Raw genomic sequence first — 23,936 nt, 5'->3', positions numbered from 1 at the left:
AGAACTTTCAAAACCCGGGGAACTTATTCTGAGAGCAGTCAAGTGAAAAACCTGTAAGGGACAAAATGATGGCTCCTCTGGCCTGTGCACGGAGCCAAAGGCCGGTTGATCTTCGCCCTTTAAACCTTGAGCTGTGGCCTCCACTGAGATGCCCATTCCGGCAGAGTTTCAGTAGAATTAAAAACCAAATTCAAGGTGCAGGAGTGTTTTCCCTTTTGCAAACAGCACTGCTTATCTAGAAGGTAAGCTTCCAATATGGCTCCTGCATCGCAGATTTGGAAGCCATAAAACCAGTCTCCTGGAGGACTGTGGGGAGGCGGAGTTGGGGGTGAGGGGGTTGGGGGGTGAGGATGGAGGAGCGCCTCTGGAATTCCTCAGTTCTTGCATAGGCTCTTCTGTGTGTCTCTGAGCATTGCAGGAATCCTGAAGGGACAGACACTGTTCCCACTCATCTGCTAGCATTTTTCTATTCCATGACCACAGGTGAACCAATCTTGTTTTTAAAACACGTAACAAAATGTGCACAAATTAATTCTTTAGCCCTCAAAACAGATCCCCTCTGAAATTCACCCTCCAGTGCTGACAGGTACGTCACGCACTTATCACAGCTCGGACGACACAGCCACGTGGCCTTTTTTTTTTCTCTTTTTGTTTTTTCGAGACAGGATTTCTCTGTGTGGCCCTGGCTGCTCTCGAATTCAGAGGTTTGCCAGCCTCTGCCTGTCTCTGCCCACTTCTGCCTCGCTGGTACTGGGATTAAAGGGGTGCACCACCACCACCACCACCACCATCCACAAACGCTTTGTTTAAAGAAAAAGAAAAGGTTAAATGAGACATGTTGAACTGTTTCCCAAGATTATAATTTAAGACCTATTAGCCACGTAATCTAAGTCTGAGTTTAACCATTTAACAACTAAAAATTTCATATAGAGAATAGACTTTTCTTAAAATTCTAGTTTTATAATGCATTTAAATAGTAATTTTAAATTTCCCACACGACATGTTGTTCTATGGAAAACTCACACGAGGTGGTCTCAACTTAATGAAGTATTTGTGTCTGATCTTTATCTTCCCTTACAAGCTACATCCTTGTTGTTTCAGCTCTCGGGTGTTTGTTTTGTTAAGGGATAATAAGCCATAAGTGGATCCTGAAACACCACACCGGATCTTCTAGACTCCATCCTGACTTGGTCACAATAAAGCAAGCCTGTATCAGATTCTGGCAAGCTGCTGCTGCCTCCTACCCGAGATATTATTCCAGGTCTGCCTCCCATGCCAACGCAAATTGCAATCTGGACACTGGTCAAAGGCACCCGCCCGAGACTGTCAGCGGCTTTAGTAAGCTTGAATTGCACCAAGTCCTAAACACTTGTTCTCAAATATAACAGTTTCTACTGTTTACTTGCACTGAGAGCAGGTACTCAGCCACCCACACACAGCTTCAAGTGTGGTGGCCATCCCACCCCCACCCCCCCACCCACCCCCACCCACCCCCGTGTTTTGGTTTTGTTGTTTGTCGGTTGCTTTTTATTTTTCAAGACATAGTCTTGCCATGTAGTCCAGGACAAAACTCAAGTACTCTCTTGCCTCTACCTCCTCACACGGGCCGGGTTTACAAGCACACGGCCTCACCTGGCTCATGTTCATGGCTTTACATATCTACTGTCAATGCTTAAGCTCCTTTCCCCTGACAGATGCTAATTCAAAAGGTTCTTTAAACCACGCATCTAGTTGGCTGCCCAATCACAGGTGCCAAGAAATACTGAGACTGCAGCTGAGGTTGCAAGAAGAATCCAAATGACTTCTTCATTAGTGGTTTTTTAAAACGACATGTCAGGCCAGTGCAGTTCCTTAGCAGGGAAAGGCACAGGCTGCCACGCCTTACAAGCTGAATCCCTAGGGCCCCTTGTGGGCCGTGCCAACCCTGGGCTAGTATTCTTGGGTTCTATAAGGGAGCAGGCTGAGCAAGCCAGGGGAAGCAAGCCAGTAAGAAACATCCCTCCATGGCCTCTGCATCAGCTCCTGCTTCCTGACCTGCTTGAGTTCCAGTCCTGACTTCCTTTAGTGATGAACAGCAGTGTGAAAGTGTAAGCTCAATAAACCCTTTCCTCCCCAACTTGCTTCTTGGCATGATGTTTGTGCAGGAATAGAAACCCTGACTAAGACACACACAATGAAATAAATGTTTTGTTTTGTTCTGTGTTTTTGTTTTTTTTACAGGCTGGCCTGGAATTCAGAGATCTGCCTGCCTGAGTGCTAGAATTAAAAGCACGCACCACCACCCAGCAAGGCCAGGCCTTTTGCTGTTGTTGTTATTGTTTTTTTTGTTTTTTTTTTTTTTTTTGAGACAGGGTTTCTCTGTATGCTCTGTCTGACCTAAACCTTGCTCTGTGGACCAGGCTGGCTTGAGGAACAAAAAATTTTAGATGGCATTTTTCTCTAAGATCTACAAATGTGGTATTGTTTTGTAAATGATAAATACACGGAAATAAAGCTAACCAGTAATAATTTAAAAAATAAGCAAAAAATAAAAATAAAAATAAAGTATCCCTCTCTAGGAAGATCTGCTTAATTTGGGGTAGAGATGGCTCAGTGGTTAAGAACATTTCCTGCTCTTTTAGAGAACCTGAGTTAGTTCCCAGGATCTTTATCAGAAAGCTCACAAAATCATCTGTAACTTCAGTTCCAGGGGATCCTATGCCTTCTCTGGATGTCTCAGGTACCCATATATTGTGACATATACTCACATGATCCACATAGACATATAAGATAATCTAACAAAAGGGCTTTCAACACTTAAAACAGTGAACCTCTCAGTTCCATGAACTATACAGATCAGCCAAATTCTGACCAAAATGGAATTGCTCACTGGATTCCACTGCCCCTGAGCTAGATGGCCTTCAGACAGGAGGCTGGGAAGAGAGCTCAGCTGACAGACTGCCATGTCTACATCAGGCCCTGACCCTCAGGGTGGGTGGGGGTGGGGTGGGGTCCAGAGGAGGAGAGGGAGAATATGAATGAATATGGAAGGCACATTAATTCAAAGTTCGACAGCACTAACAAAGATTTTAAATTTTGTTATTGTTGCTGTTGCTTTTCGAGGCAGGATCTATATATGTAGCCTTGGCTAGGCTGGCCTGGAACTCACTATGTAGACCAGGCTACCCTCAAACTAAGAGAGATCATCAGCCTGCCTCTGTACCTAAAAATGCACGTGCCACCATGCCTGGCACAATGCTAACAATCTAAAAGTTAAAAACAGCCATAGCGCCTGCGAGATGCTCAGGGGGTGACAGCTCGCTGTGTGTGACTGTAATGCAGCACTGAGCAGGAGAACGGGGTGATCCCTGCACCCGCTGGCCAGGCGGCTAGAGAAGTCAACAGGCTCCAGTTCAGCTGATCAGCTGAAGACCCTGTCTCAGAAGATAAGGCAACAGACATCCTGCCTAACGCTGACCACTGGCCTGCCCCACCCCACACTCACACACAAACCTGAACCACACCCCCCCACACTCATACATGCATGCACACACCACACACATATATGCACACCTACTCACACACACATATGGATGCACACACAACACACAAAATAACATGCAGTCAGGAAGTAGATTATTCTCTATGCTTATTATGCTGCTAAGATTGGGATGCTCGGACTTTAAACCGTCCAGTTACATGTTGTCTTCCACGGAGCTTCCAAGAGCCCTCGTGTTCCAGAACACCAGTTTGCCAGGACTTGAACCCAGAGCACTCACCTTCTGGGAGCATGTCTGGAATGTCGGCTTGGTACTTTGGGCCCACTCTGATTTCACCTTTGTCAGCCAGTAATGTTTTCACTGAAGGGTCATACACCAATGAGTAGAAGAAGGTGTCCTGGAAAACAAAAAGACAAAAGCTGCCCAAGTAAGATGAACTCCGTCTACTTGTGTGAAGCAATCAAAGCAATATCACAAACATGTAACTTTAACTTCTGAGTATATAAAATTTATTCATTTTAGTGAATAAATTAATCTTTAAGAAGAATATAAGCCGGGCGGTGGTGGCGCACGCCTGTAATCCCAGCACTCTGGGAGGCAGAGGCAGACGGATTTCTGAGTTCGAGGCCAGCCTGGTCTACAGAGTGAGTTCCAGGACAGCCAGGGCTACACAGAGAAACCCTGTCTCGAGAAAAAAAAACCAAAAATCCAAAAAAAAAAAAAAAAAAAAAAAAGGAAGAATATAAAATTTTATAATTTTTCTTACTATGAAAGAAAGCCATTAATTACTCTAGAACAGAGCTTTGCCAGGCTAGAAGGGTTGACTATAAAAGAGGCTGAGGCAGGAGGATCTTTTGAGGCCAGTCTGAGCTACACAGCAAAACCCTGTTTCAAAAACAAGCTGGGGTGTGATTGTTACATCTTTAGTCCCAGCACTCAGGAGACAGAAGCAGGAAAATCTCTGTGAGCTCATGTATGCATTCATACATACATGCATGCATTCACACATACATACATACATACATACATACATACATACATACATAGTGGGAATGTCTCAAAAACAAGTAAGCAAACAAACACAAAGCCACATATATTGACTAAATATACCAAGAGTGGAGCTCACATGTGTGTGTGTGTGTGTGTGTGTTCTCTAAGATGTGTTTATTTTTACCTTATGTGTATCAGTGGTCACCTGCACGTATGTCTGTGTATTAACACGCAGTCCTGGAGCGCACAGGACAGGAAAGGGCATGAGATCCCCTGGAACTGGGCTTAGAGGTGGTTGTAAGCTACCAAGTGGGTGCTGAGAACTGAGCCCAGGTCCTTTACAAGAGCACCCAGTGCTCATAACCGGAGCCACCTCTTAGTCCTAGCCATGTGGTTTGCGAATCTCACTATGCCAATCCCGTGAATTAGTTATTATAACTCTGTCCTTCTCGTCTCAGCTGTAATGTGTATTCAAGACTACCAAGAGCCACAGGGAAAAGGAATGAGACTCAGAGATGAACCCCACATCTCTATCCTGAGCCTCTCACTGGCAAGTGACAAAGGCCACTGCTTTTACTGACTCTGCCTTTAGCTTGGACAGTGCTAATGCCCAAGCGCACTCTGGTCGGTGTCCTCTGCCTGACGGTACAATGGCATGCTGGCACAAACGGAAGCCCAAGGTGCAGGCTTCATATGAAGTAACGGAGAGGAAGCACAAAGCGGGGACGGCTGCACATTACCTCCTTGTCAAGGTACGACAATACGGATTCTGTCTCATTCAGCAGGGCCACGCTGCACTTCCCCCTGTTAAAGAAAGGAACACATGACAGACGTTACAGTCACAGTGGTTACGTACCAGCTAGGGACATTCAGATCATGAGTGGAGATGACAGTCCAGATGACAGCAAGGGGCATGTGGAGACTCTTCAGACCAGCTTACAGCCCTGGTCCCCTGTGACCTGAACAATAATGCCCGGTGACAGGCATCTAGGGGCCAGCCAGTTCTGGCCATGTTACTAGACAGAAAATCATTACAAAAGACACCTTACAGGCTCTTCCTAATTATTCACTACAAAAGAAAGGAAGCCAGTGAACCCTTCAGGCTAACAGTGCGACTCTCGAGCTGTGAAAGCACTGACGGGAAATCATACACTAGGGGTCTTCGGTCATCCCCATACAAATGAGCTTGGACAATAACAGTCAGACCTCTTCACAAGAACTTGGAAACAATGTGCATTCGTGTGAGGACGTAACCAACTCACCACTACTGGAACCTGTAAAGGCAACCTCAGCTTTAAGTAACTCCGCAGAGCAACGGGCAAGGCACAGTTCACACAGCCTGGGGTGGAGCACCGAGTGTGACTTCAGACTGAGGGACAGGTCTCGCTATGTAGCCCTGGCTGGCCTTGAACTCAGATACAGACCTGCCTCTGCTTCTCAAGGCTGAGATTAAAGGTGTGTACCACCATGCCAGGCTGAGACTCTCTCTGTTCAAAGGCTAGCTATCAGAAAAACTTCAATTATAAAAGGTGGAAGGATGGATGGCAAATATTTTGAAAATTATTCTCCACCATCTTATAGGGTGAAGTACTAGTCAAAAGAAAACCATCAATTAAAAACAAAAACAAACAAACAAACAAAAAACCAAAAAAACCCCAACAACTAAAATGCTAAAATACTGATCAAAAGCGAATTCTGAGTGGGTGTGGCCACGCACACCTTCCTTCCCAGCACTCAGGAAGCAAAGGCAGGCAGCTCCCTGGTGAGTGGTAGGCTGTCTCAAAAACAAAACAAACAAAAAAACAACAACAATTGTAAGACAATTTAAAATTTATAAATGAAAATGGCGTAGGAGGACCCCTTTTTTGTTTTGTTTTGTTCTGTTTGTTTTTTAAAAGTTCCCTAAAATTTGTTTGAAGCAGGAATAATGGCTCACACTTGTAATCCTAACACCTGGGACCCTTAAGAATGAACCCCAACTGTAATCCCAGCACTCTGGGAGGCAGAGGCAGGCAGATTTCTTAGTTTGAGGCCAGCCTGGTCTACAGAATGAGTTCCAGGACAGCCAGGGCTATACAGAGAAACCCTATCTCGAGAAAAAAAAAAAAAAACCCAAAAAATAAAGAATGGATCCCAGGCTTAAAGCCACCAATCTTCGAAGTGAGTTCCAGGCCCTCTGGGTGAGCCCCGAAGGCTCGGGCATCAGAACAGCAGGTTCCTAGTTAGTGGTGCTCTTTGGGGAGACTTGGGGGACAGCCTTGCTGAGGGAAACTCAGTACTGGGACTGGCTTCAGATTAGAGCTTCTGTCTGTTCCCTCTCCCTGCTTCCTGTTTGAAGCTGTAGGTGTGAACTCTCAGCTTCCTGTTCCGCCTACCCTGCCTGCTCCTCTGCCTCCCGGACGTGGTGGGGCTCTTATCCCTCTGCAACTACAGCCCAAAGAAAGCCTTTCTCCTGTAAGTTACCTTAATTGAGGTATTTTTTCACAGCAACAGGAAAGTAACTAACACACTGGGCCACTGTGTGAAACCCTGCCGACTGCTTTGGAAGTGTGTGTGTGTGTGTGTGTGTGTGTGATTTCTTTTAAAAATTAAGTTAAAGCTAAAGGAAGGATCTTAAGCAGGTAAACTTCACTGATACGTGTAGATATCACGCACGCACGCACGCACGCACAGCTGCTACCTCTCCATCAGGTGTCTCGGGCTTGGCACCACCAGTGCCAGGGGAATTGGTGTCTTTGTTGCTGGGCTTGAGTTATGGTGGCAGCAACTGCAACCTGGATAACATCAGAACCCAACTGTAGCAGACAGAGCTACCTGGGCCCATCTCATGTTCTGTGGGAGGCCATCCTTCACTGAAAGCCACTGTTCTACATGTTGGGGGCTAATAATCCCAAACATTTTAGAGTGCTTATTCAACGGTGTGATTTTGTAGGTTTCTAGATTACAAAATAGAATGGGACAAAGAAGAGAAACAATCTAGATACTTCTATACATTCTATTTAGATACTTATTTTCTGTTGTAATACTTTAACAGAATACTTTAATTTTAACTAACAAAAATTAAGAGAAGGCAATTTGGGAAACTGTGGGTCTGGCCAAGGTGAAAGAGGCCTCGCCTACTATGTGAGAAGCCCTGGGTCCGATCTCTAGCGCTCGGGAAACAGGAGAGGGGTAGTGACTGCCTAGACCCGTCACTTGGGAGGCAGAAGCAGGAGCACTGGAAGTTCAGTCATCCTTGGTTACCTAGGGTTCAAGGCTAGCCCAGTATCATCAAAAGCAAAACAAACAGCAGCACCAGGAAGAAACTACATCACCTGTTGTCTAAGTGTTAAAAGGAATTAAAAAGAAAAGAAGGTTGAAGTTTAGACTCAGTGTCAGTGGATTCTGTAAATAAGAGACAACATCGAGCAGCATTAGGGGAAATCCAGCATGTCGGTGGCATGTGAAGAACACAGACTTGGTAACAAACATAAAAAGAAAACCATCAAAGAGGACTCAGAAGCAAAGCCCTCCGCCAGACCCCTGTCCCCTTTCATAAGAGGAAAGGAGGTTCCAAACCAAGTATAGGAAGATTGTCCTTTCCAGGTGAGGTGACAGAGAGATCATGTTAACATCAGGACATGGAGAACGTGAGGACAGAGAACAGCGCACAGGGCGGACTGTGCTCCTCTGCACCAAGTGCGGACAAACCTAAGGTGCGGTGTGCTCATCAGTGGTCCTCACTGCCAGGGCCCAGGACGGCAAGAACCACAGGTGGTGGGTAAGAGCCCTGGACACTGCATCTTCCCGACACAGTGGGGCTGTCAGAGACTGACAGCATGCACAGGGCCTGCACAGCTGCAAACCAGACAGATCCCAGCACCGAGAAAGAGAAACAGGATCAGTCGTGGTTCCAATAGGTTTGTCCTCCATAGATTACTGTGTTTGAAAGCTTGGCCCTATTAGAAGGTGTGGTCTTGTTAGAGGACGTTGTTGCCTTTGGATCAAGATGTAGAACTCTTAGCTCCTCAAGCATCAAGTCAGCCTGCACACAGGCATGCTCCCATCGTGATGATAGTGGGCTCTCTGAACCCAGCCCCAATTAAATGGTTTTCTTTATAAGAGTTGTGTTGGTCTTGGTGTCTCTTTGCAGCAATAGAAGCCTGACTAAGACGGTGCCCCCACCCTTAACCAAGAAGCTATTTGCAATCAATGCCTTCTGAGAAAGGGAACATCAGTTCTCTCCAATGCAGGGTCACTGGGTTTATCAGCCACATTCCAGGGTGTAGTGGGTTGGCCTGAAGCTGCTTGTATTCTAATGCTAATATTGGGCCTCCAAGACTACTTATTTCTGATTCTAAGGTTATTTCTGATGGGTGAATAAAGATGCCAACAGCCAATAGCTGGGCAGAAGAGACAGAGGTGGAGCTTAGGTTTCTCAGGCTTGGGGTTGGAGGAGAACCAGGAAGAGAAGAAAGGTGCAGGAGGAAAGAGAACCCGTTGTGGGTTAGGTGAGTCAGGAAACTGCGGCCCAGAGCCGGACGGCAATGCGCACTCCTGTAATCCTAGCGCTCTGGAGGCAGAGGCAGGCGGATTTCTGAGTTCAAGGCCAGCCTGGTCTACAGAGTGAGTTCCAGAACAGCCAGGGCTAAACAGAGAAACTCTGTCTTGAAAAAACCAAAACAAACAAAAAAATTAATTATTTTTTTTAGGAAAGGCATATCAGAGATTGAGGATGAACTTGTGCTATAGAATACCCACTTAGTGTGCATGAGGCCCGACAAGGAAAGGGAGGGAAGGACTGAAGGAAGGACCCCATACATGAACTGGAGTGTGATTTCCTTGCTCACTGAATTTTCCAAAAGCCCCCAATCTACTGTTAATGTTAAGAATTAGGTGCACTAAGTAACTTCAGTATGCTGAAATTATTTTTAAATGAAAATACTATTTTTAACTTTAAATTGTGTGTGTGTGTGTGTGTGTGTCTGTATGTGGTTAAGTGCCTGTGAATCCAGGTGCGCACAGAACCCTGAAGCATTACTTACAGTCACTGATGTCATCCTTTTGGCTAATTAAATTTTTATTTACAGATTATAAAAATATAATTCTTAAAGTAATGTGCAAGAAGAAAATTATCTTCATTAGACCTTTAAAACTATTTAAATAATTCACACTGGAGTTCTGTTACATTACTTATATGAAGTAAGACACAGGAAGGACAGAAAGAAAGCTTGATTAGCTTGTGTAGTTGGCACGATTTTGTTGAGGCCTGCTACCTTTTAAAGGTAGCCATTTTGTATTCAGTGTCCATTTTACTCCTAAGGTAGAATTAAGTTCAGGTTCTCAGACTCTACTTCCCAGAAGTAATTATCTATAGGTGACACTGAAAAATGCTACTAATAAGCCAAAAATTCATGGCTGACTCCCGTGTACTCTGTTAACTCAATGTTCTGAAATTCCTGTTAACCATCTGTCCACCATGCCTCTTACTTGACGCAGGACCAATCAGCTTAAAGCTCTAGTTAGCCAAAATGTTACGCCACTTCCCTGTGTTAGACCTCTGAGTCCTTTTTTCAGTCCTGAACCTTGAGTCTTGGAGTATGCATAAGCTATTCTTGCGTACCTGAGATCGGTGTATGTATGGTTGATGTGATTCCTGAACCCCAACAAATTTTGCATGTGTATTCACAACCATGTAGCCCACATGACCTGTGTAAAACATATTCTTTGCAGTATTGTTTTTAATAGGAAAAGACCAAACTAAATGAACCAAACATCCATTAGGTAGGGATTACATAAACCGAAATTTTAAAGCATTCACAGAAGAGAATGGGCATCCTGGCCTATAAACCCACCCTAAAGGGCTGAGACAGGTTCAAAACTGCTTAATCCTAGAACTCAGGAGGCAGGGAGATCTCTTGAGTTCAAGGCCAGCCTGGTCTGCAAAGTGTGCTCCAGGATAGCCAGGGCTTCACAGAGAAAGCCTGTCTTAAGTTCAAGGCTTGCTAAGCTGCAGAGTGAGTTCCAGCAAGAACCTGTGTCAAAAGGGCTGTCTGTGGCTCTAGCGGGGTGTACAGGGCGTGTCTGGCATGTGAAACCACCTGGGGCCAACCTCCATTGAATGTGGCATGGCCGAGGTGTGGCTCCACCAAGGCATGGTGATGCTTAGCAATCATGAGACCCGGGGTTCATCCCATGGCTGGGGGTGCCAGGAAAGGACACAGCGTAGCAGCGTCATAACGGGCTGCCACGAGGCCCACAACGGCCCGGCCGCCACTGCTTCTGCACCAGCAAAGAGTCTTGGGAAGCTTTCAGAAGAGTCTAGGCACACTGATAGGCTCTGCAAGAGGGAGATATGTATCCATGCATCCATTTTTATTTTTATTTCTGAACCCTGTTCATTGACCACATCACTCCCACACACACATCACATGTGAAGGTGCCATTTTTGAGAGGTGGGAGGATTATCAGTTTTCTGTGATCTTAACATACAAAAGGGCTAATCTGTCAGCTGCGGCTTTGGGTTCCAGGTTATAAAAGCATTCATCCAAACTGGGCGTGACTACTCTTCACTGCCTGTGTCAATCGATGCTGCCCATCTAGCCCTAGCTACTAACTACAGCTCTGCAGAGTATTTAAAACATTTTATTTATTTATAGGAGCTTAATTATTTAGTAGCCTCCATATAGAGAGCCACCTAAAGAAAAATTCTACCTTCAAACATTATTGCTGTAGGTATGAAATGCTTTACCAATGCTGAATAACTTCAGTCACAATGGATTTTCAAAAAGAGAGAAATCCCAAGACAGTAAAAATATTCTCTCTCTCTCTCTCTCTCTCTCTCTCTCTCTCTCTCTCTCTCTCTCTCTCTCTCTCTCTCCATATATATACGTGTATATATACACGTGTATAGATAGATAGATAGATAGATAGATAGATAGATAGATAGATCAGAACTTCAAAAGTATGTCCAGCTTCAGCCACACCTACTGTAATGTATTTTAATTCACTGGTCTGAATGAAATAAGTTTCAAACATCCCAATGGGGCGGGAATAGAGTTATTTTTGAGTATCAACACAATAGTAATGAATTAACAAATGGCAGGAAAGCCCACATGAATGCTTCCTGAGATGCCTTTAAAGTGATATGGAGAGAATTAAAATAAAAGGTCCCAAACCCAGGCTCTGTCAACAGACGAAAGATTTCAGAGAAGTCCTTTAACAGACGAGGCTGAGCCGGACAAACGAAACGCCACACAAGCACCTCTGTCCGTGGTCCATCCATCATCAGGAAACACCACCTTGCAGAATCAAAGGTGCAAACCCTATAGAAGGGAGCTGCTGCTGGGAGGAGGAGCCCTGCTCTTGTGTGGAACGGCCAGTCAAGAGAGAGGCCGCAGAGGGGCAGCGCGCGGTCTGCCAGTCCATCTGGCTGGACTTTGGGGGTTGGCATGGAGCTCACAGTCCTGCATACTGAGCTAGGTCTCCACCCAGCCCTTCCTCTGGGTTTGAATAGAAGAGCCAGCACTCATTTTCCTTCTCTACTCGTAAAAATAATGTTTTTTTTTTAAATGCCAGCACAATCAGATGCTTACCAAAAAGGAAGTTTTTCTTCAAACATTTATAAGAATATTAGTAAGTGGCCTAGAAACCATTCTTGTAGGATTTAGGCAAAGAATTTTTCCAATCACTTTACAAAGAAGGACTAGTGTGAGTTTAGATCACACCACTTCATACTGCTGTCAACTAGTGGCTCCCTCTGAGGCAGGGAAGGGCCTCTCCCCAGAGGGAGAGAACAAACAGCCTCTGGTGGCGGTGGTTAGAATAAGGACGGCCCTCACAGGCTTATGTATTTGAATACTGAGTCATGGGGCGTGGCAATGAGGATTAGGAGGTGAGGCTTTATTGGAAAGGTATGGGGGGTGGGCTTTGAGGTTTCAAAAGCCCAAACGAGGCCATCCCACCACATTGGCTATCTCACCCCACATTGGCTATCTCACCCCACGCCCCACACCACCCTGGTCTTCTATCAGTGGGTCAGGATGTAGCTCTGAGCTATTCTCCAGCACCGTGCTCACCTGCCACCGCGTGCTCACCTGCCACCGCGGTTCCCTGCCACACGTGATGACAATGGACTAAATCTCTGAAACTGTAAAGCCAGCCCCAACCAAATGTTTTCTTTTCTAAGAGCTGCCTTGGTCATGGTCTCTTCACAGCAACCGAACAGTGACTAAGACAGAAATTAGTACCATGGACTAGGGTATTGCTGTGATAGAACCGACCATGCTATCAGTTGAAAGGCTTTGGGACTTTAGATTATAAAAGAAATTAGATGCTTTTAGTGGGACTTACTAGTCCATCCTAGTAAGAACATGGAAAACAGTGGTACTGAGGGCAATTTTAACTGCAGGGCCCAGATCAAGAGGTTTCAGAAGAGAAGAATATTAATTAATGAGGTCTAGAGACCATTCTTGTGATATTTTGTCAAAGAACATGGCTGCTTTTTGCCCTTGTCCTAAAGATGTGCCTGAGGCTAAATTGAAAATTTTTTGGATTGACAGATTTGGCAGAGGAGATTTCAAGATAGGCTAGGCTAGGACTGACTGACTGTCCTAGCATGTGGTTGCTAGTGGTCACTCTTATGCAGACCTATAATGAAAAGGAGAAAGTGGAACAAGGAGAAATAAAAAAAAAAAAAAAAACACACTTTGAGAACAAAACAAGAAACAGGAAAGAAAAATCACCAGCACTCAAAGAGACGAAGTGTAGAGAGAAGCCTGATTCTGAATGGAACAGAGAGTGGCAGCCTCAGGACAAGACCCCGCCCAGTGAAGCTTCCAGCTCAGGGAAGGAATTAAAGGCCGCCAGGCAGTGAGGGGAAGCGTCAACATCAGGCAGCAGGGCCAAGTGTAACTGAATGAGGGGCCAAGCAAGCGCCAGCAAGCGGCCGAACCCGGCAGCTCAGCCTCATGGCTCTGACTGTCCAGCGGAGCATGCAAGAAAGGGGTTGTGGAGAATGTCTCTCAGTGGCTGAGGGAAGCTGCTGAGACCAGGCATGCGACAGGGGTGCCCGTAAACGGAGGCCCAGGAAGCATGAAGGTGAAGCCTGGATTTCATTGGAGACCCCAATGTCAAGGAGCTGACATCTCGGGGAGAGATGTCAAGAGCACCGTGACATCAGACAGAGACGCAGAGTTCACAGTTTGCCCTGATAGCTTCGGACTTGCTTTTGCTTTAGTCCAGGATTTCCTCACTATGCTTCCCTACCTCCCTCTTGGAATGGTCAAGCATAGTCTGTGCCACTGTGTGTTGAAAGCATGTGGTCTGCTTTTTTATTTTAAAGCTAAGAGATTGCTATGAGTCTCAGAACAGACTTTGAACTTTGCACTTTTTACACTGTGTTGAGACCACGGGGACTTCTAAGTTGGACTGAACGTATTTTTTTCATTATGATATGGCTACAAGCCTATGAGAGCCAGGCAGTGGAATATGTGATTTAAATAGAATGCCCCTCATAGGTTCATATATTTGAGTACTTAGTCATCAGGAAGTGGCGCTAGGGAAGGATTAGAGACACAGCATAAACAGTCTAAGAGACAATGTGCCTACACAGTGCCTGAGAGACATATCATATCCCATCCATCTACAGCCATGACATAAATCAACGGAAATACCAGGTACAGAGAAGCATTGCAAAAGGTACTCACTACTGGGAAACAGAAAGACAGACCAAGAAAATAAGCTCCTTCACCCATCTGCCCCACCCCCAAAAACATCAAGGTAAGAAAGGAAGGAAGGAAAAATGTTCTCTTTCCCCCATGACACCAGTGGCCTTGGCAATAGCCTCCCAGTCTACATCCCAGCCATGCCAATTGTACCAGAGACCAAACTCCACTGTATATGTGAGTCTGTCCCAGCTCTTCTGATTTTTTTTTTAAATTGGTCTTACTTGCATAAACTCAGGCTTATCTCAAACCAGGCAATCCTTGTCCAGCTCCCAAGTGCTTAAGTCCCAGTGGCTTAAGTGAGACTTCCCCTGACTCTGCTAATTTTGTTTTGTTAGTCTACTCTTCAATCTGCTTACTAAGACCCTGTCTTAGTTTGATTTCTATTGCTGTAATAAACATCATAACCAAAAGGCCACTCTGGGGAGAAAAGGGTTGTTTCATCTCTTTACAGTTTACAGTCCATCATGGACGGAAGCTGGGAGGCGAGGCTTGCTCTTCTTGGCTTGCTCAGCTCTGTGTCCTACGCCACCCAGGACCATCTGCCCAGGAAGGGCACCACCCACAGTAGGCTAGGCCCACCCTCACCCATCACTAATCAAGAAAATCGGCCACTGACATGCCACAGGCCAATCTGACAGAGGCATTGCTGGAGTGAGCGCCCCTCTTCCCAGGTGACTGACAAAGGCTAACTAGCAGGTCCCTTACACCATTGTTATCATTCTTACAACTATCTTAACATCTAATATAAGCAACACAAAATTCTATTGTTTCATTGTTTTTATGAGTGATGATTAATGGCTCTCAAACTTTCTGACCTTAATGTCAATTTATAGCCCTAGAAATTACTGCTCATCCAAAGAGTTAGTTACATGTCAACAATTTACCATGTTAGAGACTAAAATGAAGAAAAATACGAGTATACTCTTCAGATTAATGAACAGTATCATTTTGCAAGGTGGAGTGGCACATACCTGTAACTCCAGCACTTAGGAATCCAGGGCAGGAGAATGACTTCCTGAGGCCAGCCTAGGCTACAAAGGGCTAACTGCCAGCCAGGCTGTAGACAAAACTCCCCCAAGGAAAAAGTAACATTGCTTGATATTTTTGCAGATATATTCAATTCCTAATGACAAGCACTCTCCCTGCTTCCCTGAGATATGCCCACTGATATACAGAAGTATACCTTAACACATGTGATGGTCTCACAGACACATTGGCAGATGACGGACAACCAGACATTTGTGCAGCAGGCACACTTCATTTTCAAGTCAGCCACACGTATCCAAACAGTCAGGCTTTCCTTTCAATTGTTCTGTCACATAAAAATGCTGTGCCACAAAACAGCCAGTTTAGTTCATAACTCAAACAATCCAAGGACCCTTTTCTCAAGACAGTATCGCACTTCCACAGGCAGAAGTGGACTATGGGTACTGTTCCTGTTCTATTGCAGAACACTTCTTTAAAGAGAGATAGCTCAGTGGTTAAGAGCACTGGCTGCTCTTCCAGAGGTCCTGAGTTCAATTCCCAGCAACCACATGGTGACTCACAACCATTTGTAATGGGATCTGATGCCCTCTTCTGGTGTGACTGAAGATAGCTACATATAAAGTAAAAAAATGTGCTTATAAAGTAAAATATTTAAAAAGACAAACAAACAAACAAACAAACAAACAAAAAACAGAAGAAGAGCCCTGTATTGTGGTGCACACCTTTAGTCTAGCATTCAGGAGTCAGCAGCAAGTGGATCTCTAAGCTTGAGGCTAGCCTAGTCTACAGCGAGTTTCCGCTAGAGCTACAAGGAGAGACTGTCTCAAAAATCAAAATCAAGCAAATAGGAAAGAAGGTGGGCACAGTAGCAAATACATGTCACCCAGCACTTGGGAGGGAGAGGCTGGCAGATCTTCAGGCCTCGATGGTTGTTGGCCTAGACTCGCTGTAAACCTGAGGTCCCAGTGAAGAGTCCCTGTCTCAAAAGACAAATATAGGGCTCGGAAGAGGTCACTGGCTAAGAATGTGGGAGGCCATGTCAGGTGTCCACAACTGCCTCTACCTCCAGCCCAGAGGGGAGGATCTGACTCCCTTTTTGGCCTCTACCATCACCCCACAACTGTCTTATACACAGCACACGCACACATACACACCACATAAATAAATAGATAGATAGATAGATAGATAGATAGATAGATAGATAAATAAATATTTTTAAAAAACTCATCAGCACCTGAAGAACAATATATACAGTTGCCCTGTGGCTTCCCCTGCGTGCACGTGCATGCGCACGCGCGCGCACACGCACACACACACACATAGGCATACAAAATATATTAGATGTGATCCATGAAACATGCTTGCTTATGAAAGCCAGGTTTGCTGTTCTAAATCCCAGCAGTCAGGCGCCATGAGAAATAGTGGCGCTCATTACACCTGTGGAGGTAGAGCGGGCCTTCCCCTCAGTCAGAGACCCTATGTGCCTCCCCACCTAACCCACACTGTGCTGCCGCTGCTGCTGCTACATATTTGAGACAAGTCTGGACTATACAGTAACCTGAGCTACAGCTAAGACTGTCTGAAAGAAAAAAGTTAGATGCAGTATGTATATAATATGCAGTGTGTGTGTGTGTGTGTGTATGCGTGAGAGAGAGAGAGAGAGAGAGAGAGAGAGAGAGAGAGCGCACACAGACATCCCCATTCTCACAAACACAGATATTAACACAGGAACTCTAGTAGCCCCTCCTACAAAGACCTCCTGTTGGCCTTACACTTATTCATTCCTTCCTTCATGGTGGCTGCAAAATGCTCACAAGATGATTCTGCCTGACAACCGTCTATATACAAAGACCCCCGATCCTCCACCCTGTGGCCCACATAGAAGTTTGATATCAACTCCAAGTAAGTCACTTCCCCCCAAAGTTCTGAGCAGCCTGTTGGTCACACACCCAATCTTTACTTCTAATTCTAATAAGATTAAAATAATATTGCATTCAAATTTCCATTCTCCATCTCGAAGTCTACGTAAGGTCAGTGTAAATGAGAAGAGCACTCTGATATCTACTAACAACTTTAAGTGAAATGCAGTCTCAGTGAAAGTTTCCATTTTTGATGCCCCTGTGTCAGCTCTCCACAGTAGAGAGAAAGAGACATCAAGGCGCTGACCTTTGAGATCTGACAGTCTAAGATGTAGTCTGGACAGAACTATTTAGGCAAATTTTACATAAGGTGCAAGATTTTTAACAGCTGTTGAGACTCTCAGAACTGAAGTAAGACAGACAATTCCTCATTTGGAGTTGCCACATGGCATACTTAGGCAAGGGCGCTTTCTGCAGATGGTGGGTGTAGCCTTTCTTCTGCATGGCAGAAGTAACGGCAGCGTGATGTCTGCATTCTGCAAAGCTGAAGACAGAGCCTAGGGCCTTCTCTAAAGCACAGAGACTGCACACCTGGGTCTTCAATGTGTCCTACTACTGTTACAAAAATGAGGTTTGAAATAGTTTCTTTGGCCCCTTTAAGGAGGCAATATGGCTCAGTAGTAAAAGCATTTGCCACCAGCTCAAGGGGACAACCTGAGTTTGATCCTAGCCTGGGTTTGACTCCCAGGACCCATATGGAAAAATGAGAGACTGACTCCAACAAGTCACTTCCAGTCATACACTATGGCCACAGGCCCTCAAACACAATAAATAAATGTAACAATCAAATGACTTAGAAAAGCCCATAGTTGAGTAAGCAGGTGGTGGTCACAACTGTAATCACAGCAGCTGGGAGGCCATGCCCAGGACTGACAGGAGTCCGGGGCCAGCCCACTCTGTGGAGTAATTCTCTCTTAAATAAAACTCAGTATGTTTTTGAATAATAAAAATAAAAAGCACAACAGGGCTAAAGATACGCAGAAACCTGGATCCTAATCTATTGGGAGGATGGGGAGGGATAAGTATGGTGTCCAGCACAGCCAAAATTAAACATCGAGGAAGACCAGGTCCCAGAACTGAGGCAAGGTCCACTGGCGTGCGTGTAATGGACGTCTCTGACACCGGCCATGCTTTGCAACAAGAGAAGCATGGGGGGCAAACACTCAGGTCCAAAACCTGTTCCTAAAGGGCGCACTGGCGCCAGCTGTGGGCAGGGATCCAGGGAAGCCTTTACAAGACACACTGAAGCCCAGTTTCAAAGGCTGTGGTCCAGATCTCAGGGCTGGCAAGAAGGAAAGAATTAGTCTTTTAAATGCTGACTAGCTGTGCCACAGACTGGAACAGACAAAATCGTTACATGTACCAGTGCTGTAATTAGCAGCTTTTAAAAAGTCAGGCTTAGTGCACTTGAGATATGGAGACAATAATGTCAGACATAGAAAGGACACATCCTATGTTAAGAGGGTCATGTCCTGGTTTCTACATGCAGCTAGCACTGCAAAGTTATCTTTTGGAATAATCAAACATATAAGCTTAAGCAGTTTCCATTTTGGATCTACCCAACTGACTAGAGTCTCTCTAAGACTGATGTGAGGCTGGTGTTCAAAGAGCCCGCCATCCCAACGAGGTTCCCACAGCATCCATTGTGTGATCTTTTTCTAGCACTGGCTCTGTGTGAGTCATTAATGCTGAATATCTGCAAGTGCGGATCAGACAATATCTAAACGTGCGACTTAGGCAAGTGCGCAGTTGTTTTGTGCCCTGGCCCCCTCATCTGTGACCAGGGATAATAGCAGAACTACTTCTAGAGTCGCTGTGGATAGGACATGAAAAGCAGCCCTGCCACAGAGGGCTCAGTAGCTGTCAGAACATGAACCACACACAAGCCCAGGCCATTTGCAAGACTGAATACAGAAGCCCCAGTAGCACAAGTAAGGCAAGTGGCAACACTAAAACGCGGAGCCTTCTCCAACCATGAGTGTACCGCCTGCTGTAGCCCAGTGGAGGGCGGCTGCCCATGGAGCACAGGGTGCGCATGCAAAGGCACGCAGCGCCGGGCGTGGGCAGCGCCGGGCGGGCGTGGGCAGCACCGGGCGTGGGCAGCACTGCCCCTGTGCACGACAGCCTCTGGACACGCACACAGAACAACTTGATAGAGTAAAATAAACAGTGAGTGCCTGCTGTAAGAATAAATCTCTGTGTTTTATAATACATGCAACATAAAATCTATCACTAAAGGACCACAGCACATGGGTGAAGGTGCGGCCTCTGTCCAGCTCCTCCACCCCTGGAAAGACATCCAAGGGGCGCATGCTCAGCGCTCACGGCCCATCTCAAATATGAGGTAAATCTCCGACTCTGCTCAGAACAAGCCCAGGTCTCTCCCATTCCCAGTGGAATCAGAGGGATCAAAGAGCTGCTTCTGAGGCACACAGGGAGGCTTACAGTAAGTGAGCATTAAGTTCACCTACTCCAGAGGGCTCGAGAACACCGCTGACAAGCTTGCCCTGGGTTCCATGCGGTAGGGAGAGAATTCTGGGCATTCGATGGTATCTCTGAGAACAGAAAGTCAGTGCTCACCAAATTAGCCCTCTAACTGCCAAAGAACAATGGGGCTTCAGCAATTTTCTCCTTTGAAGCAGAAGCAGACAGGGCAGGACTTCAACCCCAGCAAAATGTCAAGACCACTCTACTGTGCACTTGTCCGGCATGTGGGCCGCTTAGCCAGGCTCTGAGCCCTGCCTGCCTCTAACCACCTTCAGCCCTTTGCAAAGGGAGCCACGGAGGGGAAAGAGTGGCTCTGTGCTCCCCGCTCTCAACCGGGAAAACAGAGAAAAAGGCATAAATGTCTCTTCATCATAATTCAAAGCACCATCACTAGGTAAAGCCTTGCATAAGTGTCTTGATAATTATATTCCAATACACTCTCTCAGGCCTTATGGAAGATGAAAAACACCATTTTTCCATTCCAAGCAATCTGTTAAAGAAAACCAACATTACTTGTAAACAGATTCCAAGCTATCAGAAGGGTAAATTAAAAATACACTTGTGTGTTTTGGATACATTCTTCAAACCATTTGTCAGATTCGTGTTCTAACAAGATCTATGACTGGCCCCACAACTTCTTGAGCTCGAAATGAATCTTTATATTTTAACTTCTTCCAAGTAAATAATTAATGCATATGGTTTTAAAAAATATTTATTAGTTAGGCACATCCTTAAGAAAATTTCATCTGGGCATAGTGACGCATACCTGCAGTCCAAGCATCTGGAGGGTAAAGGCAGGAGGATGAAGAGTTCAAGGCCAGCCTTGGCTACTTAAGTTAAAGACCAGCCTGGGCTATAAGAGACCTTATCTCAAAAAAATATGCACAGGTAAAAAATAATGTATAACACTATCATAATGAAAACCATTATTATGTAGAATATGTGTTAATGAAAACAGAAATAAAATAATTTCACAGGATGTTTTCGGTAAGCAGGGTGTTTTCTTTAAGCAAAATTACTAGCATATATACCTAGTTTTCTTTCTGAAAATAGCTTGATTGGTGAAAAGGTTTTCACATGACCTGGTATTTTCTTGCAGGGGACTTAAGTCACACAGAATATATTAACTCCTAAGGAAAGCCGTAACAAGATGCTCACTGTAGAGGAGTCGGTGCTTCTGGAACCATTAGCAGAAATGGCTCCTTCATCAGACACTTGCTCTGCTGGACGATGTCTGTGTCCAGTCACGAAGAAACAAGCTATGTATAAAGCCTTTACCCATAAACTTGCTAATTGTCTTAGGATTCCTAATACTGCAGGGGAAGAACCATGACAAAAATACAAACATGGTGATGCTAGGTACGAGTGGGTTGATGTGGCTCACGGGTCCACATCACTGTTCATCATAGCAGGAAGTCAGGACAGGAACTCAGGCAGGGCAGGACCCTGCAGGCAGGAGCTGAGGCACAGGCCACAGAGGGGTACTGCTTCCTGGCTTGCTTCCTATGACTTGTTCAGCCTGCTTTCTAGTAGATCCCAGGTCCACCAGCCCGGTGGTGCCCCTACCCACAGTGGGCAGAACCCAACAGTCACTATAGTCCCACAGGCTTGCCTACAGCCTGATCTTATGGAGGCATTTCCTCAATTGAGGTTCCTTCCTTTCAAATAACTCTAGCCTGTGTCAAGTTGACATAAGACCAGCCAGCACCTGTATGTAGGTAGGTAGGAGGGCCAAGTCGGAGCCTTAGACAGGACCACAAACCTTACAGCAGAAATGCAGACTGAGGTTCAAGATTAACATTGGAGGGAACACATGTGTGTGTGTGTGTATATGTGTGTGTGTGTGTGTGTGTGTGTGTGTGTGTGTGTGTGGAATTACTGAAACAGTTGCAACTTTTCTATTGTTTACTGTCACGACCACCAAGGAGCTAAAGAGAGAGGTTGATTCTGAACTAAACTGCAGAAATTAGTTAAGATGGCAGCACACTGAGTCCCTCCAGTCGCTGCCCTCTGCACACAACTGGTATTCACCAGCTCCCTCTACCTGGGGTGCCTCGCAGTCTGTTGAAAAGGAGGAAACTATGCCAACTACTAAAGTTTTATTGATCAAGGGCCAGAATTTATTTGTCTTTTGTTTTAGTGGTACTATTATTACATGAATGTATTTTATGTGTGAGGAGAGAGGGTACCGTGCACCTCCATGGTACACATATGGAGGTCAGAGGACAACTTGTAGGAACTGATTCTCTCCTTCCTTTTCTTAGAGAACGCAGGGCTGTGGGTTCCAGGGATTGAACCAGGTAGGTCAGCAGGCTTGAGAGCAATGCATTTATCCACTGAGTCATGTCACCAGCCATCTTTCTGATGTAGTTGAGACAGGGTCTCATGTAGCCCAGGCTGCCCTTGATTGCTTATATAGCCAAGAATCACCTGAGCTTCTGATTTTCCTATTTGCATTTACCCAATGCTAGGGATCCGACCCAGGGTTGACTGCAGGCACGCTAGGCAGTCTGTCAGCTGAGCTGCAGCCCCAGCCCCAGAGCCCACTGGACTTGTGAATTCCTACAGACTATTTTTTTTTAAACAAGGTCTCTCCATGTAGCCCTGTCTGTCCCAGAACTCACTATGTAGGCAAGGCTGGCCTCAAACTCTCAGAGATACTCCACTGCCTGAGTGCTGGGATCAAAGGTATGTACCACCTCTTGCCCAGCTCTGCAACTGTCTTTAATTCCTATCAACAAAGCCAACAAGACCACCATCACTCCAGCACAATCCTTCAGATGATAAAGGTCGGATCTGACCAACGCACAGAGCAAAGGGCGTGAGCACAGCTCAGGGACAGAACACTTGCCTGGCGTGTGCAAGGCTTCAATTTCTAACACTGAAAAACACACCTAGGGTTGGAGAGATGGCTCAGTGGTCAGAGAGCACTGACTGCTCTTCCAGAGGTCCTGAGTTCAATTCCCAGCGACCACATGGTGGCTCACAACCATCTGTAATGGGATCCAGTGCCCTCTTCTGGTGTGTCTGAAGACAGTGACAGTGTACTCACATACATAAAATAAATCTTTTTTAAAAAAAGAAAATCACATCTATTAATTTTTTAAACTAAATTAATGCACAGAACTGACACCAGTGATTAAGTAATGAAGTACAAGGTTTCCATCCCAGAGATACTCATAAAAAAATAAAAAGCCAAATATCCTCCGAGGGCTGGAGTCACGTGTCTGCAGTCTGGAGAAGCACAGCATTGCCCAGAGAATATCCAGTAGATACTGCTGTGTGCCACACTAACACAAACTCAAACTGTCAGTGACGAGGCCACAGAAGAGGCCTGAGTGGCCGGGGAGCCCGCTCAGGACGACTGCACGCTAGCACACCCTGTAAATCCCAAGATCAAATCCCAGAATGATGCTTGCAGTATGCCAAGCTGAGGTAGCGCGACCTTGACAAGTTTGGGAAGGGCTTCCTCAGGGCTCGGCCACAGTGTCAGTGGCTCCCAGAGGTCTCACCTGATGTGTGTGGCAGGCAGGGACTCGTACTGGCGCGACAGAAAGAGCTCCCTGTGCTTTAGCTGGTGCCTCTGCTTCTCCGTCAAGTCTGCCTCAACGGTCGTCTCCGATTCTTCCTCAGTTTCCTCTACACAAACAAAATTCAAAGAATCCATGGTTACAACTCATGCTTGCCTCCTGGGATATCAAAGCAGAGGGAATCAAATGGCAGAATCGGTCACAGCAGTACACACCTGTGATCCCGGCAGAGGCAGGAGGATCACCATTTCAAAGCCCATCTGGGTGTAAGTTTGATACAAACAAGAGCTACACAGTGAGCCCTGTCTTACACAAATAAGTGAGTGAGTGAGTGAGCGAGCCAGCAGGGCCTGGGGTCAGCTCGGAGGCTGAGAGCTCTTGATGCATAATCCAGGACCAGGATTAGGATCCCAACACCTGCATCACAAACCCAGTGTCCTCAGGAATAACTGTAGCCCAACCTCTGGAAACGGAGACAGGGAACACTGGAGGTTGCTGCCTTCCAGCCCAGCAGAGAAAAACCAACTCTGGGGCCAGGATAGACCCTACCTTATAGGCATAGACAAAGAATAATAGAAAATGACACCTAGGGCTGGAGAGATGGCTCAGTGGTTAAGAGCACTGACTGCTCTTCTGAAGGTCCTGAGTTCAAATCCCAGCAACCACATGGTGGCTCACAACCATCTGTAATGAGATCTGACGCTCTCTTCTGGAGTGTCTGAAGACAGCTACAGTGTACTCATATATAATAAATAAATCTTAAAAAAAAAAGAAAAGAAAAGAAAATGACACCTAACACCCTTTGCCTTTATGCAGACATACCTGCAAGCACACATG

The 23,936-nt window shown here is 45.7% G+C and overlaps 1 protein-coding gene across 7 annotated transcripts in view; it reads right to left on the bottom strand.

The window, feature by feature from the left end:
- Mta3 (metastasis associated 1 family member 3) overlaps positions 1 to 23,936 on the bottom strand; it is a 121,002-nt gene that overhangs the window by 64,417 nt on the left and 32,649 nt on the right. For all 7 annotated transcript variants that reach the window (XM_052186478.1, XM_052186481.1, XM_052186479.1 and 4 more), the window contains exons 4-6: positions 23,082 to 23,208; positions 5,210 to 5,273; positions 3,759 to 3,876 (exon numbers count right to left, since the gene is read on the bottom strand). In XM_052186478.1, coding sequence (XP_052042438.1) covers positions 3,759 to 3,876; positions 5,210 to 5,273; positions 23,082 to 23,208 — 309 coding nt within the window. The remainder of the gene's footprint in view (positions 1 to 3,758; positions 3,877 to 5,209; positions 5,274 to 23,081; positions 23,209 to 23,936) is intronic.

The sequence above is a fragment of the Apodemus sylvaticus genome, chromosome 6 (genome assembly GCF_947179515.1).
Source record: "Apodemus sylvaticus chromosome 6, mApoSyl1.1, whole genome shotgun sequence".
Classification (NCBI taxonomy): domain Eukaryota; kingdom Metazoa; phylum Chordata; class Mammalia; order Rodentia; family Muridae; genus Apodemus; species Apodemus sylvaticus.
The sequence above is the reverse complement of the archived record's forward strand: the minus strand, read 5'-3'. Positions and strand labels throughout refer to the sequence as shown.